The 18418-nt window shown below is 53.6% G+C and overlaps 2 protein-coding genes across 3 annotated transcripts in view; one reads left to right on the forward strand and one right to left on the reverse strand.

The window, feature by feature from the left end:
- Positions 1–3772: 3772 nt before the first annotated feature.
- On the reverse strand, positions 3773–9190 carry PPP1R14A (protein phosphatase 1 regulatory inhibitor subunit 14A). The gene is made up of 4 exons (XM_004060654.5): positions 8691–9190; positions 5438–5518; positions 4850–4882; positions 3773–3982 (listed from the first exon to the last, which is right to left on the reverse strand). Exons 1-4 carry the CDS (start codon positions 8889–8891, stop codon positions 3854–3856), a joined length of 444 nt encoding a protein of 147 aa, XP_004060702.1. The 5' UTR covers positions 8892–9190; the 3' UTR covers positions 3773–3853.
- A 7408-nt stretch (positions 9191–16598) lies between these two features.
- Positions 16599–18418, forward strand: part of SPINT2 (serine peptidase inhibitor, Kunitz type 2) — a 28427-nt gene continuing 26607 nt past the window's right edge. Inside the window, exon 1 of one of the 2 annotated variants that reach the window (XM_004060657.5) lies at positions 16599–17539. In XM_004060657.5, the coding sequence (XP_004060705.1) occupies positions 17434–17539 (106 nt within the window). In that variant the 5' untranslated portion in view covers positions 16599–17433. The remainder of the gene's footprint in view (positions 17540–18418) is intronic. The other variant, XM_055369267.2, reaches the window with a different exon arrangement.

Here is an 18418-nt window from a genome sequence, read left to right on the forward strand (position 1 = left end):
CTGTTGCCCAGGCTGTAGTGCAATGGCCCAATCTCGGCTCACCACAACCTCTGCCTCCCGGGTTCAAGCAATTCTCCTGCCTCAGCCTCCCAAGTAGCTGGGATTTTAGGCAAGCGCCACCACACCCGGCTAATTTTGTATTTTTAGTAGAAACGGGGTTTCTCCATGTTGGTCAGGCTGGTCTCAAACTCCCAACCTCAGATAATCCACCTGCCTCGGCCTCCCAAAGTGCTGGGATTACAGGCGTGAGCCACCGTACCCGGCCCTTTTTTATTTTATTTTATTTTTTTTTTGAGACACTGCTTCGTTACCCAGGCTGAATGCAGTTGTGTGATCGACCTCCTGGGCTCAATCCTGTGACCTTGGCTGGGGTTAGAGACTTGAGTCACCCCGCCTGGCCTCCCAGTCCTTCACTGTAGCATTGTTCTCAGTTAATTGTATTGCCCTTTAGATTGGTTATCTCCACGGATTGCGAGCAATCATGAAGACCTTAGTATGAATTAGCCAATATTTTCCTATCACTGAACAATAGCAATTGTTGCTGTGGTTTAAAGGGACCCTGTAGAGCAGGAGTTAAATAGTTGGGCTCTGGAGTCATAATGCCTGGGACTGAAGCCCAGCACCACCATTTCCCAGCCATGTGACTTTGAACAAGTGACATCCCTAATCTGGGCCTCTGTTTCCTCATCTGCAAAGTACCCATTTTCCAGATGAGGATACTGAGGCCTAACACACGCACACACAGGACTTTAGAACCTGGGTTTTGAGCGCATACCGCCTCCACCAGGACAAGGAACCCAAACGAGGTTCTGTGAGAGGGAAGTAGAAGGGGTTCTGCAGGCCCAAGTGGGGTGTTCTAGGACACGGGCTCAGGAGCTGGGATGTCAGCAGGAGGGACTTGCCCATTCTCTATACAGTGTGGAGGAAAGGGAGCACTGGAAGCCTTGGGTCCATCTGCACAGAGACAGCAAGGTCACCTGAACGGCTGGACAGGCCAGGGTGCTCCTGGATGCTCCTCCTCAGGGGGGTCTTCTCTTCCTCCCAGACTGGAGCTCAGACACCCGGGATAAGTGCTTAATCCTGGCGGGGTCACTTGATGGCACAGGTGGGGACAGGGCCCTGGGGCCCCAACTTCAGTCAGTGGAGGCCACATGGGAGATGTACTTTGTCCTTGGTGAGACAGCCCAGCTCTGACCCTGCCCTGGTCCTAAGCACAGCCACAGCCCCACCCCAGCTCCTGATTATACACACCTGGGACCACTGGTCCACCCAGAACCATTAGAATGTTGCCGTGCCATTAAAGGCCATTAAAAGGCCTGGCACGTTGTCTCACACCTGTAATCCCAGCACTTTGGGAGGCCGAGGCAGGAGGATCACGAGGTCAGGAGTTCAAGACCAGCCTGGCCAAGGTGGTAAAACGCTGTCTCTACTAAAAATACAAAAATTAGCCAGGTGTGGTGGTGCACACCTGTAATCCCAGCTATTCGGGAGGCTGAGGCAGAAGAATCACTTGAACCCAGGAGGCAGAGGTTTCAGTGAACTGAGATCTCGCCACTGCACTCCAGCCTGGGTGACAGAGCAAGACTCCATCTCAAAAAATAAAATAAAATAAAATAAAATAAAACAAAATGTTGAAATATAGGCCAGGCCTAGTGGCTCACACCTGTAAACCCAGCACTTTGGGAGGCTGAGGTGAGCAGATCACTTGAGGTCGGGAGTTCAAGACCAGCCTGGCCAACATGGTGAAACCCCATCTCTGCTAAAAATACAAAAAGTAGCCAGGCATAGTGGTGTGCCTGTAATCCCAGCTACTTGAGAGGTTGAGGCAGGAGAAATCACTTGAACTTGGGAGGTAGAGGCTGCAGTGAGCTGAGATCGCACCACTGCACTCCAGCCTGGACGACAGAGGGAGACTCTGTCTCAAAAAAAAAAAAAAAAAATACAGCTGGGCGCGGTGGCTCACACCTGTAATCCCTGCACTTTGAGAGGCCAAGGCGGTCAGATCACCTGAGGTCAGGAGTTCAAGACCAGCCTGACCAACATGGTAAAACCCCGTCTCTACTAAAAATACAAAAAATTAGCCGGGCATGGTGGCGCATGTCTGTAATCTCAGCTACTCGGGAGGCTGAGGCAGGAGAATCGCTTGAACCCAGGAGGTGGAGGTTACAGTGAGCCGAGATCGCACCATTGCACTCCAGCCTGGGCAACAAGAGCAAAACTTCATCTTAAAAAAAGAAAGAAAGAAAGAAAAAAAGACAATGTTGAAATAGAGGGCTGGGCGTGGTGGGTGAATTGCTTGAGCCCAGAAGTCCAAGACCAGTCTGGACAACATAAGGAGACCTTGTCTCTACAAAAAAGTAAAAAAATAGCCAGCCATGATGGCTCACACCTGTAATCCCAGCACTTTGGGATGCCAAGTTAGGAGGATTTATTGAGCCCAGGAGGTCAAGGCTACAGTGAGCTATGATTGCACCACTGCACTCCAGCCTGGGTGACAAAGTGAGGCTCTGTCTCTAAAACAAAATTAGGTCAGGCACAGTGGCTCACCCCTGTCATTGCAGCACTTTGGGAGGCCGAGACAGGCTGATAATTTGAGCCCAAGAGTTTAAGACCAGACTGGACAATACAGCAAGAACCCATTTCTTAAAAAAATTAAAAAAAAAAAAAAGCCGGGCATGGTGGTGCATGCCTGTAGTCCCAGCTACTTGGGAGGCTGAACTGAGAGGATCACCTGAGCCTGGGGAGGTCAAGGCTGCAGTGAGCCAAGATTGCACCACTGGACTCCATCCTGGGTGACAGAATGAGACCCTGTCTCAAAAAACAAAATAATTTTTTTTAAACAATAAAATTAAAAAACATAAAATAAATTTTTTTTTAAAAAGCCACTACCCACTTCTGATGGCCCAGCTGCTCCCTTGGGACCCTCCAGGCCTCTCCATGCCCCAGCATGAAAGGATTAACCTGGGTTCAATAGGGGGCTTCCCTGACCCAGCTCTGGGGGCCATTGTCCTTCCTGACTGGTGGATGGCCCTGGCAATATTTGGTGTTTTCCCTGGCTCTGCCCCAATATCAATCCCTCCACCCATAAGTTCAGAGTCCTCAGAGAGGGGTATCCATTTCACAGAACTCCTATGCATCCTTCAAAGCCTACCTTAATGTCACTTCCTTCAGGAGGCCCTCCCAGATTTCTTCACCACCCCCAGAGTGAATAGCTCCCTCCCCTCTGCCAAGCTCCCAGGTATCTTGAGCCATTCAGCACACTTTGTTCTGATTCTCACACTCAGGCCCTTCTCCCCCCATAGTGTGTGAGCACCTTGATGCCAGAGACCATCTTCCTCTCATCTTTGCACCTCAGTACCAAGGGCCATTATAAGCACAGCGCAGATTTCATGGAGTGGCTGAATGATTTGTTTGCTGTGTGATCACCTGTACTGAGTCAATATCGGTCACCTTTGGTCATGAGCATGCCCCTTGACCCAGATTCCTGCAGGAGCCTGCATATAGGGGCCCTGCTTGCTGGGACTGGGGATGGGGGTGGGGTGGGGAGTTCAAGGGAAGGCGAGGTCTAGGATATAAATCCCAAGGGCGCGGGCTCAGCAGGGCCCGTTCTCATGCTCTCTGGCCCGGGAGGAGTGATTCTCCATCTGGCAGGCCCAGCTGCAGTGCTGGGACAGGGACATGAGCAGAGGCCACAGGAGGAGAGAGGGAGGTTGTGGGGAGAGCTCGGGGAAGCCCATGGTAACCCCGGGGGAGGAAAAACAGCCACACAGTGTTATTGTTACAGAACCATTAAATACAACTTATACACAAGCAAGCTGGGCGGCGTCCGGGGGGCAGGGAGAGTGCAAGAGGGTCAGGGGTGAGCAGTCCGGGCCCGGTCCTGGAGGGGGCTGAGGCTGCCGTCGTGGGAGGGGCTAGGTTGGCGGAGGCCGGGCTGCCTGTGGAGGCCTTGAAGCTTTGCCAGCAGCTCCTGGATGAAGTCCTGAGACAGGGTGGGGGAGCTGAGAACATGGGAACAGTGCAGGGGCACCCCCTGCCCCTGTCCAGCCCAGTCCCTGACCTGGGCGCCTCCTCCTGTTCTCTGATTGTGGGGTGGGGGGAGTTAGGGGCGGAGGCTATAGACGCAGAGAGAAAAGTGAGCCGGGAGAAAGACAGAGATGGGGAAAGAGCGATGGGAGGGATGGAGAGAAAGAGCTAGGAAGAGAGATAGAGATCCAAGGAGACAGATACGGAGTGGGGGAGGGGGAGAAACAGACACAGAAACAGAGAGACATGTAGAGATAGAGACAGAGAGAGACATAAGGACAGAGAAAGAAACAGAGACATGTGGAGACAGGTCCCCAGAGATAGATCCAGGGCGAACAGAAATGCAATGACGTTTGTCCCTAGAGCTAGTTGGAGAAACATGAATAGTTTTCCCTTTTAAAGCAGGGAAGGAAGTGGGAGGGGTTGGGCCGCTCAGCTTCAGGGCCTGGGAGGATGGAGGGCCCCCAGAGGTGGGGAAGGGAGCCCGGGGTGGCGGAGGCAGTGACAGGGGAGGACAGAGGGAGACTGAGCCCGAAGGCTGGTGGCCAAAGGACAGGCACAGGAGAGGCAAAAACAGGGCAGATGGGGGAGGACAGAATGGAGCCCCCTCAGCAGATGGGGGAGAGAGGGAGAGAGGGAGAGAGACAAGGAGGAGGACAAAAGACACCCCTGGAGACCAGAAAGAGCTGCGGAGGGCAGGTCGGGGCCGGGGGTGGGGGGGCCGGGTGGTGTTCCCCAGAGACCCTTCTGCCAGCTTCTTCCCCCTCCCCCATCAGAGTACTTGGGGCCAGAACAGGGAGAGAATGAGGGAGAGAAAACTCACCTCGACAGGTTTCCCACACGATTTCAGGAGTCCCTAAAACCCCCAACCAAAAACAAAACAAAACAGTAAATGACTAACACCTACTCCCCTCCAGCCCCTTCCCTTTCCCAAAAGGCCCCAGCAGCAAGACAAATGGAAGTCAGACTCCAGGGTGGACTGCCCACCAAGCTTCAAGAGAGGAACAGAGCCCAAGGGGCATGTGGATCAACTCAGGGCAGGGGTGAGTCACTAGATCCAGAGAGGGCGAGAGGGTCACACAGCACTTCCCTCCTCTAAAAAGGTATAAGCCATAAGCAAAGACATGGCTGCCAAACTGCCTGGGTTCGACGCCCAGCTCTGCTCCTTCTGAGCTGTGTGACATTGGGCAAGGGATTCAACCTCTCTGGGCCTCATTTTCCTCATGGGGAAAATGGAGCTCACACTAGCACCTGCTTTGGAGGGTTTTGTGAGGGTTAAGTGAGTGAATACATGTAAAGCCATCACACCAGTGCCCGGCATCTAGTGAGCGCTCAGTAAACACGTGAACTATTGCTATTATTTTTAGGGAGATGCAAAATGGGGGGCTGGGGGACACGTCCCCCCACCTACCTGGATTTTCCGGCTTCTCTCCTCTTCACTCTCTAACTCCAACAATTCATCAATGTTGATCTCATCGGGCATGTCTGCCTCCTAGGGCCAGGGAGGGAGGGGTGCTTAGGATCCCCTTCCCTCCCTCCCTCGCCTTTGTCCAGGGCTCTGCAGGAGCCCCACCGGCCCCAGGGCCCAGCTGGCGGGTTCTGGAGCATTAATGTGGCAGTCCGGGACAGCACTGCCAAGACGGGACATCTGGGTGTTGGGGGGGAGGGGTGACAGATGGGCTGAGAGAGCCCCGGGGCCCTGTACCAGCCCGATGCCTGGGCCCATGGGCCCCGGGAGCCTCGGGGCTGGCACGGGTCTCTCGCCTTGGCTCTAGTTCCCACAGAGGAAAACAGGCCTAGTGGAGTCCTGGAATGTCAGATTCTGGGATTAGGGAGAGGGGCTGGCTTCTGCCCTTTCAAGGAAAAGTCTTAGCACTAGGTGCAGGGGAGGAGAGGCTGGCAGCCAGCAGCCAGCTGGGGCGGCCCCTTCCCCCAGGGGACAGGAAGGGAGGGGACAGGAAAGGAGGGGACGGCTTGGGCCAGCCCCCAGAGGGCCAAAATGCAGCCTGGTGAGACCGGAGGGAGGACCACCGAGGCCCCTCAAGGTGGGTGGGTGGGATGAGTCATGGCTCAACTCAGCTGCTAAAAGCGGGGCGCTGAGTGTGGCCTCTACAGGCAGTGGCCCAAGCGCAGGCTGGCTCAGTACCCCTGCTGGGAACAGGACCCAGCTGTCCCCAGCTGTCGAGGGAGCAAGAGAGCCTTGGGGTTATGAATCCTTTCCTCCCCAACCCAAAGTCAGGCTGTCGGCTTCAGGCCTGGGGCTTCAGGGCTGGATGGTCCTGGTTCATGTGTGGTGAAGGGGCTTCAGCAAGGACACAGGTGTGTGAGTCTCTGCCAGGGCCACAGCCTGATGCCAAGGGCCTGGGGCTGGCCGAGGATGCAGAGGGACCTGGCATCGTGCAGTGGCTTCGTATAGTGGACTGTTGTCCTGCAGGTGTGAGGTGTGTGGCTCTGGCTTGGGTGTGTGACACATCAGCATGTGTCCACAGTCAGCTGTGGGGCCCACCACCCGAGAATGGCCTCATAGATGCCACCTGCCCCTAGCAACCAGATTGGTTCACCTGTATGGGCCCAGGTGTGAGTCTGAGAACAGAGGGACTGCATGTCACCGTGGGAGAAGGGCCATGCCTTCCACCATTGTCGCACCATGAAGAGGAGGACTCGTGGGTCCTGTGTACACTGTAGCATACAGAAGTCACAGAAGGCCAGGCGCAGTGGCTCACGCCTGTAATCCTGACATTTTGGGAGGCCGGCAAGAGAGAATTGCTTGAGCCTAGGAGTTCAAGATCAGCCTGAGCAACATAGCGACGCCCCATCTCTTTTTCTTTTTTCTCTTTTTTTTTTTTTTGAGACAAAGTCTCCTTCTGTCACCTAGGGTGGAGTACAATGGCGCGATCTTGGCTCACTGCAACCTCCGCCTCCCGGGTTCAAGTGATTCTCCTGCCTCAGCCTCCCAAGTAGCTGGGATTACAGCTGCCTGCCACCATGCCCGGCTAATTTTTGTAATTTTAGTAGACAGGGTTTCACCATGTTGGCCAGGCTAGTCTCGAACTCCTGACCTCAAGTGATCTGCCCACCTTGGCCTCCCAAAGTTCTGGGATTACAGGCGTGAGCCACTGTGCTTGGCCAATGAGGCCCCACCTCTAAGGAAAAGAAAAAAGAAGTCACTGAAAGTGTGACTTCAAGCAGAAACTCAAGTGATGAAGTACCTGTGTGTGTCAATACATGTAGCTGTGGCTTAGGCTCTTGTGTGCCTGTGAGCAGCAGTGGGTTCTGCAGTTGTATGTCCACCTGTTCCTATAGCTTACAGTTTTTTGTTTGTTTGTTTGTTTTTGAGACGGAGTTTCGCTCTTGTTGCCCAGGCTGGAGGGCAATGGCGGGATCTAGGCTCACTGCAAACTCCTCCTCCCGGGTTCAAGCGATTCTCCTCCCGAGTAGCTGGGATTACAGGCATGTGCCACCACACCCGGCTAATTTTGTATTTTTTAGTAGAGACGGGATTTCTCCATGTTGATCAGGCTGGTCTCAAACTCCTGACCTCAGGTGATCCGCCCGCCTCGGCCTCCCAAAGTGCTGGGATTACAGGCGTGAGCCACCGTGCCTGGCGCTTACACAGTTTTATGTCTGGGTGTAGTTATAAATTCTGTTGGGTTTTGTTTGTTTTTGAGACACGGTCTCGCTCTGTTGCCCAGGCTGGAGTGCAGTGGTGCAATCTTGGCTCACTGCAACCTTGGCCTCTCAGGCTCAAGCAATCCTCCCACCTCAGCCTCCTGAGGAGCTGAGATTACAAGTGCGTGCATGCCACCACGCCTGGCTAAGTTTTAAGATTTTTGGTAGAGACAGGTTTTCCCCATGTTGCCCAGGCTGGTCTTGAACTCCTGACTTCAAGCAATCCTCCTGCCCCGGCCTCACAAAATGCGTGAGCCACTGTGCTGGGCCAATTTCTGTTGTTTTATGTCTTTGAGTGGCTGTGGATCAGCGCTTGTGCTTGAAGGTGGTCATAGTTTTTTCTTTAGGAGATAAGGAAGGGCCGTAACTTGAGTCATTTTGTGTTCCAGTGGGGTTGTGCTGTGTCTGCCTACGGCTGTGGCCCACGCCGCTGTGTCTGCGGGTGGCTGTGACTGTAGCATATGTTGAACTGTAGGTGACCCCCCCCCCGCCCCCGCTTGTGTCCTTGTGGGTTTGTGCATGGCTGTTACTTCTGGGCTGTGTCCGTGAGTGGCTATAGCTTCCTTCACTGTGCACATCGGTGTCTGCTTTTGCTTCCTTTGCCGTGGGTCTCTGTGTGGCTGTATCTCCCCTGTCACCATGTCTATGTTTGGCTTTATGACACCCCCCTTCCCCCACTCTTTCTCCAGACGTGGCGGTTTCAGCTCAACTTAGCCTCCTCCCTCCTCATGCTAAACCCCTGGCCCTCCACAGGCGTTTGGACACATCTCTGGAGACCCAAGTGTTTGTGTGTTGCTCTCGGTGTGTCCACAAGCACAATGCCATAGAGCACGGACGGCCAGGCCAATGAGTGCCCGGCCCTGGGGCGCTCGTCCTCTTGTGCAGACCAGGCTGGCCGTGCACCAGCGAGTGTGCACCGAGACCCCAAGGGCGTGGGGTCTCCGCGCCCGGGCTCTATCTGTCCCCGACCACCCCCGAGCCCTCCCCGGGCTCACCATGCCGCGGTACAGCTCCTCCAGGCGCCCGTCAATCCACTTCTCCACGTCCAGCCGCCGCTGCAGCTCCCGCCGGTCATACTTGACGGTGACGCGCGCGTGCCGCTTCTGCAGCCCCCCGGGACTGCCCCCTGGCCCGCGGGCCCGCGATGGAGACTGCAGCTTGCTCAGCACGCGCTTGCCCAGCCGCTGAGCTGCCATCGCGCTGCTGGACCCAGCCTGGACCCGCGCTGTGCGCCTTCGCCTCGCGCCCCGGGTGCTTCTTACGGGCCGGGGCGGGGCTAGCCGGGGGCGGGGGCTCGGGCTCGCCGGGAGGTCTGCCCCACCCCGGCCGCCTCAGGCCTCAGTTTCCCCGTCTGCAGTGCGAGAGTAGGCCGCTGCGTCGGCTTGAGGCACGCAGTCGTGCGAAGTTGAGGTATGCGCGGGGACCCAGAGTCCCGGGCGGGTCCCTGCATCGGGGGCTCCCGGGCCGGGATCCTGTGGGCCGGGGGCCCGGGACAGACACTCGGGACCCGGCCTGTATGCGCCCTCTGGCGGTGGCGGGGTGGGGGGGTGTTGGTGCGGGAGCGCCTGCGCCGCTGTCGCTGTAGAAGGTCGAGCAGTCACTTGTTCCTTCGTTCATTCATTCACTCATCCATCCATTTGTTTGTTCACTCATTCCGTTCAACGATTTTTTTTTTTTTTGAGTCGATGTCTCTCTTTGTCGCCCAGGCTGGAGTGCAATGGCGCGATCTCGGCTCACCGCAACGTCCGCCTCCCAGGTTCAAGCGATTCTCCTACCTCAGCCTCCGAAGTAGCTGGGATTACAGGGATGCACCACAACACCCGGCTAATTTTTGTATTTTTAGTAGAGACGGGATTTCGCCATGTTGGCCAGGCTGGTCTCGAACTCCTGACCTCAAGTGATCTGCCTGCCTCCGCCTCCCAAAGTGCTGGGATTACAGGCGTGAGCCACCGCCACTGGCCCCGTTCAACGAATATCTATTAAGTATCCACTCTATACCAGACACTGCTTTACGCTCCAGGGATAGAGCAGGGAACAAAACAGACAAGACCAGTCCCACGCAGTTGACAGTTGTAGCCGGGATACATGAGAAACACAGTAAGTATGGTATTATACCGTTTATTATCATATAAGTGCTTTGGAGAAATATAAAGCAGAAAAGGAGAAATGGAGTGAGGGTAAGGTTGCAATTTTAGCAAGGGTGGCCAGGGAAGTCCCTTACTTCAAAACAGTCTTCTCACTTCTAATTATAAGCAGCAAGAATTATACTCTAAAATTTAAATGTGGCTGGGCGCAGTGGCTCACTCCTGTAATCCCAGAACTTTGGGAAGCCAAGGAGGGTGGATCACGAGGTCAGGAGTTCAAGACCAGCCTGGCCAACATGGTGAAACTCCATCTCTACTAAAAATACAAAAATTAGCTGGGCCTGGTGGCACATGCCTGTAATCCCAGCTACTCGGAAGGCTGAGGCAGGAGAATCGCTTGAACCCGGGAGGCGGAGGTTGCAGTGAGCCAAGATAGCACCATTGCACTCCAGCCTGAGCAACAAGAGCGAGACTCTGTCTCAAAATAAATAAATAAATAAAATAATAATAAATAATTTTTTAAAAAAGGCCAGGCACGGTGGCTCATGCCTGTAATCCCAGCACTTTGAGAGGCTGAGGTGGGCAGATCACGAGGTCTGGAATTCAAGACCAGCCAGGCCAACATGGTGAAACCCCATCTTTACTAAAAATACAAAAAAAAAAAAAAAAAAAGCCAGGCGTAGTGGTGTGCACCTGTAATTGCAGCTACTGGGGAGGCTGAGGCAGGAAAATTGCTTGAACCCAGGAGGCAGAGATTGCGGTGAGCCAAGATCGCACCACTGTACTCCAGCCTGGGTGACAGAGCAAGACTCCATCTCAAAAAAAAAAAAAAAAAAAAAAAATTGTAGAGACAGGGTCTCCCTATGTTGCCTAGGCTGTTCTCCAATTCTTGGGCTCAAGCGATCCTCCCACCTCGGCCTCCCAAGGTGCTGGGATTATAGGCATGAGCCACCTCACTCCACCAGCCAGCCATAATGTAAAACTTTTGAGTTTCAAAGAACATCATCAAGAAAGTGAAGAGACAACCCATGGAATGGGAGAAAAAAAATTGCAATCATGAAACTCATAAGGTGCTGGGATGAGCCACCACACCTGGCCAAACTGTACACTTTAAAAAGGTGAGTTGGGCCAGGTACAGTGACTCACGCCTGTAATCCCAGCACTTTGGGAGGGCAAGGCGGGTGGATCATTGGAGGTCAAGAGTTAGAGACCAGCCTGGCCAACATGGTGAAACCCCATCTCCACTAAAAATACAAAAATTAGCCGGGCATGGGGGCACATGCCTGTAATCCCAGCTACTCAGGAGGCTGAGGCAGGAGAATCGCTGAACCTGGGAGTGGGATGTTGCAGTGAGCTGAGATCACGCCATTGCACTCCATCCTGGGCAACAAAAGTGAAACTCCATCTCTAAATAAATAAAGGGTGAGTTGTATGGTATATGAGTTATATCTCAATAAGACTTTTTTTTTTTTTGAGACAGAATCTCGCTCTGTCGGCCAGGCTGGAGTGCAGTGGCATGATCTCAGCTCACTGCAACCTCTGCCTCCCAGGCTCAAGCAATTCTCCTGCCTCAGCCTCCTGAGTAGCTGGGATTACAGGGGTGTGCCACCACGCCTGGCTAATTTTTGTATTTTTAGTAGAAACGGGGTTTCACCATGTTGGCCAGGCTGGTCTTGAACTCCTGACCTCAGGTAATCCACCTGCCTCGGCCTCCCAAAGTGCTGGGATTACAGGCGTGAGCCACCGTGCCCGGCTTCAATAAAGCTGTTTTATTTCAAAATTAAAAACAGGCCAGGTGCCATGGTTCACGTCTGTAATCCCAGCACTTTGGGAGGCTGAGGTGAGTGGATTATCTGAGGTCAGGAGTTTGAGACCAGCCTGACCAACATGGTGAACCCGTCTCTGCTAAAAATGCAAAAAAAATTAGCCAAGCATGGTGGTGCACCCCTGTAATCCCAGCTACTCGGGAGGCTGAGGTGGGAGAATTGCTTGAACCTGGGAGGCAGAGGCTGCAGTGAGCTGAGATCGTGCCATCACACTCCAGCCTGGGCGACAGAGAAAGACCCCATCTCTAAAAAAACAAAAATAAAAAACAACTATCCATAGCTCCCCATGACCTTCAGTCTAAAGGCCAAACTCTTTGGTTTAGCAGTCCCATCTCTGCCAGGGACAGTCCCATTTCAGCACCAGCACCTTTCACTCGCAGTTCCCTCTGCCAGGAAGGTTCTTCCCTAGAATATCATCAGGGCTCACTCCTTCACCTCCCTCCAATGTCACTGTTCAGTGAGGTCTTCCCTGGCCACGCTATTTCACACTGCAACTCTCGTGCCCCTCATCCAGCTCTGTTTGATACATAACACTTACCACTTTCTAACATTATATATATATATATATATATATATATATATTTTTTTTTTTTTTTTTTTTTTTTTTGAGATGGAGTCTCGCTCTGTCACCCCAGGCTGGAGTATAGTATTGTGATCATGGCTCACTGCAACCTCTGCCTCCTGGGTTCAAGAGATTCTCCTGCTTCAGCCTCCTGAGTAGGTGGGACTACAGTTGTACACCACTGTGTCTGCTTACTTTTTATATTTTCAGTAGAGATGGGGTTTCACCATGTTGGTCAGGCTGGTCTCGAACTCCTGACCTCAGATGATCTGCCCGTCTTGGCCTCCCAAAGTGCTGGAATTACAGGCATGAGCCACCACGCCCGGCCTCTAACATTATATATAATGTACTCATTTAATGTATTGTCCATGCCAGGCGTGGTGGCTCACGCCTGTAATCTCAGCACTATAGGATGCTGAGGCAGGAGGAGCAATTACATCCAGGAGTTCAAGATCAGCTTGGGCAACATAGTGAGACCCTGTCTCTACAAAAAAAAAAAAAAAAAAAAAAAAAAAAAAACAAAGCCGGGTGCAATAGTACATGCTTGTAGTCCCAGTTACTCTGGAGGCTGAGTTGGGAGGATCACTTGAGTCCAGGAGATGGAGGACGCAGTGAACTGTGATCGCACCACTGCACTCCAGCCTGGGTGATGGAGTGAGACCCTGTCTCAAAAAGAAAAATGTCATATTTTCTGTTCTGTGCAGTGACAGAAAAAAAAAATTATTGTCTGTTTCCCAACTAGTAGCATACTAAAGGCAGGGGGACAGGACTGGTCCACTTTAGGTACAGGCAAAAAGAGGGTGCACTGTCTGTAGAGAATTTAAAAATAAAAAGCTGACCAAGGCCGGGCATGGTGGCTCATGCCTGTAATCCCAGCACTTTGGGAGGCCAAGGCAGGCAGATCACCTGAGGTCAGGAGTTCAAGACCTGCCTGGCCAACATGGTGAAACCCCGTCTCCATAAAAATACAAAAATTAGCCGGGTGTGGTGGTACATGCCTGTAATCCCAGCTACTTGGGAGACTGAGGCAGGAGAATCGCTTGAACCCAGGAGGTGGAGGTTGCGATGAGCCAAGATCATGCCATTGCACTGCAGCCTGGGCGACAGACAGAGTGAAACTCCATTTCAAAAAAAAAAAAAGAAAACACAAAACTGACCAAAAGTTGGTCTAATTTTTATTTTACTTTGCAGTGACATTTCTAAACAGTGTCAATGATAAAACAGTCCTCCCCAGGGAAGAAACAGAAACAAAAACCTTTTGGTGGTCTGCTTTCTAAACAATTGATGCAATATAAAAAAGGGGGAAAAAAATTGATGCAATTACTGTCGGGTTTTTTTGTTTTGTTTTTGTTTCATTTTTTGAGACGGAGTTTCGCTCTTGTTGCCCAGGCTGGAGTACAATGGCACTATCTCAGCTCACTGCAACCTCCACCTCCCAGGTTCAAGCGATTCTCCTGCCTCAGCCTCCTGAGTAGCGCGGATTACAGGCATCCGCCACCACGCCCGACTAATTTTGTATTTTTAGTAGACAGGATTTCTCCATGTTGGTCAGGATGGTCTTGAACTCCCGACCTCAGGTGATCCGCCCGCCTTGGCCTCCCAAAGTGCTGAGATTACAGGTGTGAGCCAACCACGCCTGGCCTACTGTCAAGTTTTTTTTTTGTTTGTTTGTTTGGTTTTTTTTGAGACAGAATCTCGCTCTGTCACCCAGGCTGGAGGGCAGTGGTGCAGTCTCAGCTCACTGCAACCTCCGCCTCCCGGGTTCAAGCTATTCTCCTGCCTCAGCCTCCCCAGTAGCTGGGACTACAGGCGCCCGCCACCGCGCCCGGCCTCTTTTTTTTTTTTTTTTTTTTTTTTTTGAGAACGAGTCTCGCGCCGTCGCTCAGGCTGGAGTGCTGTGGCGCAATATCGGCTCACTGCAAACTCCACCTCCCAGGTTCAAGCGATTCTCCTGCCTCAGCCTCCCAAGTAGCTGGGACTACATGCGCCCACCACCACGCCCGGCTAGTCTTTTGTACTTTTTTTCAGTAGAGATGGGGTTTCACCGTGTTAGCCCAGATGGTCTCCATCTGCTGACCTCGTGATCCGCCTGCCTCAGCCTTCTAAAATGCTGAGATTACAGGCATAAGCCACCGCACCCGGCCCTTCTTTTTTTTTTTTTTTTTTTTGAGACGAAGTCTCACACTGTCGCCCGTGCTGCTGTGCAGTGGGGCGATCTCGGCTCGCCGCAGCCTCCACCTCCCGGGTTCAAGCGATTCTCCTGCCTCAGCCTCTCCAGTGGCTGGGACTAGAGGTGCGCGCCACCACGCCCGGCTAATTTTTGTATTTCTAGTAGAGACAGGGTTTCACTATGTTGGCCAGGCTGGTCTCAAATTCCTGACCTCGTGATCCGCCCACCTCGGCCTCCCAAAGTGCTGGGGATTACAGGCGTGAGCCATCTCTTTTTAATGAACTCTGAAGGATGATAAAGGTCAAGGGACAAACATTCCAAGCATCAGGAATGTTGATGCTTGGAATGTTTCTCAGGACAGATATGGAGATGCCCAGGCCTCCCAAAGTGCTGGGGATTACAGGCGTGAGCCCGGCCTCTTTTTTTTTTTTTTTTTGAGAACGACTCTCGCGCTGTTGCTCAGGCTGGAGTACAGTGGCACAATATTGGCTCACTGCAAACCCCGCCTGCCGGGTTCTAGAGATTCTCCTGCCTCAGCCTCCCGAATAGCTGGGACTACATGCTCCCGCCACCACACCCGGCTAATCTTTTTGATTTTTTCACCGTGTTAGCCAAGATGGTCTCGATCTGCTGACCTCGTGATCCACCCGCCTTGGCCTCCCTAAGTGCTGGGATTACAGGCATGAGCCACTGCGCCCAGCCCTCTTTTTGAGTTTTTGTGTTTAAAGTTCAAAACTGGACAGATGCAGTGGCTCACGCCTGTAATCCCAGCACTTTGGGAGGTCAAGGTGGGCGGATCGTGAGGTCAGAAGTTCGAGACCAGCCTGGCCAACATGGTGAAACTCCATCTCTACAAAAAATACAGAAATTAGCTGGGCGTGGTGGCGGGTGGTGCCTGTAATCCCAGCTACTCAGGAGGCTGAGGCAGGAGGGTTGCTTGAATCCGGGAGGTGGAGGTTGCAGTGAGCTGAGATCACGGCATTGCACTCCAGCCTGGACAACAGGTGAAACTCTGTCTCAAAATAAAATAAAATAAAGAAAGAAGAGGCCTATACCTTCTTCCAAGCCTTGACAGCTCAGCACATACTTCTCTGTTTTCATGCTCAAGCCTAGGTTTAGTGGGCCTGAGTGGCAGTGGGAGATTCAAGTGCTGGGGGAGACCTTTGGCCTCACATTCAGACTCCACCTTGAGTCCCATGACCTCACTGCAAGGTTAGACTTCCATTGTTTAAGGTAAACACCATTTTGATAACTCAGTTACGGCTTTTCATGTATTATTATGCTAGGAGGGAGGCTGAAGAGTGGGAGTGGCCCTGGCTTCTGAACACACTATTCTCTTTCCTGCCTGAAGACCTCCGCATTTGCCGGTTCCTGATTCTTGGAATGTTTGTCCCTTGGCCTTTATCATCCTTCAGAGTTCATTATCAAAGCCACCCCTCACAGAGCCCTTCCTCCGCCACCCCATTCAAAAGATCTCTTGTTATTTTCCATCCCAGCCCCTGATTCATTTTCTGTATAGCACAGTCAAAGTGTTTTCAGGCCAGGTGTGGTGGTTCACGCCTGTAATACAACACTTTTGGAAGGATGAGACAGGAGGATCCCTTGAAGCTAGGAGTTTGAGACCAGCCTGGGCAACATAGCAAGACCCCTGTCTCCACAAAAAATTTAAAAATTAGCTGGATGTGGTGGCTCATATCTGTAGTCCCAGCTACTTGGGAGGCTGAGGTGGGAGGATCCCTTGAGCCCAGGAGGTCAAGGCTGCAGTGAGCCAAGATCACTCCATTGCACTCCAGCCTGGGCAACAAGAGCAAAACTCCATCTCAAAAAAAAAAAAAAAGAATCTAAAAGTGTTTTCAATAATAATGCATTTATTTTTATTACCTTGTTGGCTGTCCTCTATTCGTGTGCCTGCCCCACTCCATTCCCCTTTCTAGAGTCAGTTCACGTAACTCCTCTTCCAGGACGCCCTCTTTGACTCCCAGGCTTGGTCAGGTGTCTTCCCTGGGTTTCCCCAGGGGCTTACTTCCTCTCAATTCTGATGCTGCCTGTGCTAAGTATTTGTCTCCATATCTGTCCTGAGAACCTTGGAGCCGGGGCTCGGGGCTGTTTTTGCATGGGCCTATCACCTCCTCCAGGAAGCCCTCCTTGGCCCTCTCTCAGGCTGGATGGGAAAGCTGTCTGGGCTCCCATCATGCCCTGGTTTTCTAGCGACCCAGCCTCTGATCCCTCAGCTTGGCCTTCCCCATCACAGCTTTCATCACTTTGTGCTACGCTTCCGCTATCACTACTCTGGGCCGTTCCTGTTTGGTGACTCAGGGACCAGTCTGGCATGGCCACCGCTGGGTCCCCAGCATTAAGCCCTGGAGCATGAGCCCAGTGAACTTTGAATTCAGGAAGGAATTCACAGGAAAGCTGCGGCGAGGCGGGCAGAAAACCACAGGCTTCCAAGAAAGGCGTGTCTGCCGCCCCCTCCTCCCACCCTGAGGCCAGTCCTAGAGCGAAGGCCCTCCTCGGATGTCGTCACCAAGCCCAAGGGAAGGGTGGCAGGTGCTCAGCGGGCAGACGCCCCGCCCCGCCAGGTTCTGTTGGGGGCGAGGCCCGCGCAAGCCCCGCCTCTTCCCCGGCACCAGGGGCGGGCCCAGGTGCGCCCAGGGCGGGGGAGCGGCCGCGCAGGTGCCTGCCCTTTGCGCCTGCGCCCAGCTCGCCCTGCCTGGCCAGGTGGGCCCCGCCCCCTGCCTGCCCGGCCACCTTCGGCAGCCGCTTCCAATAGGCGTTCGCCATTGGCTCTGGCGACCTCCGCGCGTTGGGAGGTGTAGCGGGGCTCTGAACGCGCTGAGGGCCGTTGAGCGTCGCAGGCGGCGAGGGCGCGAGTGAGGAGCAGACCCAGGCATCGCGCGCCGAGAAGGCCGGGCGTCCCCACACTGAAGGTCCGGAAAGGCGACTTCCGGGGGCTTTGGCACCTGGCGGACCCTCCCGGAGCGTCGGCACCTGAAAGCGAGGCGCTCCAGTGCGCGTGCGCGGCGAGGGGCTTCCCGCACCTGATCGCGAGACCCCAACGGCTGGTGGCGTCGCCTGCGCGTCTCGGCTGAGCTGGCCATGGCGCAGCTGTGCGGGCTCAGGCGGAGCCGGGCGCTTCTCGCCCTGCTGGGATCGCTGCTCCTCTCTGGGGTCCTGGCAGCCGACCGAGAACGCAGCATCCACGGTGAGGGCCGGGCGGGTAGGCTGGAGGCGGGGCGCAGGGGGCAGAGGCTCGGGGGTCAACGGGGGTCTGAGCAGGGAGAACTGACGGGGGAGGAAACTGGGGGCTACTTGATGTCGTTCAGCGGGTGTCGTGGAACCAGCCCTGGAGGATTGAGCCTTGAAATGAGGTTTGGGAGCCTTCGACAGCGAAGACGGGCGGAGGAGCGAGGGTTAGGAGAGTTTCCTTCGGGTGGAGGAAGAGTCAAGGGATATTGACCAAGAAGGCGTGGCACTGCCCCTTCCTGTGGCAAGAACGGGGTGAGGAGCCGAATTGAAGACCAGCCTTCTCCTGGCGGTGGAAAGTTCCATGGCCAAAGCTCAGGGAGAGGCCAGGCCTGTGAGATGGTGGGGGTTGGGTTGGGTGACCTGGTGGCCGTTTTAGACTCGGAAGACGCCCATCTCACCCCTGCCTCTTTGGAGATTGGACAAGAGCCTCCCCTGAGTTTTTGTAGTTGAGTTGCAGTAAAGTAGGTGCCCGAGAAGGAGGGAGCAAGAAAGGAAACAAGCGTTGGGGAAGAGGAAGCTCTGCTAAGGCGCGAGAGAGTATTGGCGTTGAGCAGCTGGTGTTGGGGTCTTTGAATTGGCCCTTAGAAGTCGGTGGTGAATAAGGTGATTTAAACTTCTACACTCTTAAGGAAGTGTGGCCTGAAAGGTCTCTTTGAACAAGTGTTGTTATAACCTTAACTGCTTCAGACAAGCACCAGCGTGTTTTGAAAAGAGCTCTCTTGAAAGCAAGAATTCATTGATTCAGCAAAACTTACTGAGGCCCTGCTACGTGTCAGGCACTGGCGCTGGTTATAACAGTTAACTCAGACTAGCTGGGTTCCTGCATTCACAGAGC

This window comes from Gorilla gorilla, chromosome 20 (genome assembly GCF_029281585.2).
Source record: "Gorilla gorilla gorilla isolate KB3781 chromosome 20, NHGRI_mGorGor1-v2.1_pri, whole genome shotgun sequence".
NCBI lineage: Eukaryota > Metazoa > Chordata > Mammalia > Primates > Hominidae > Gorilla > Gorilla gorilla.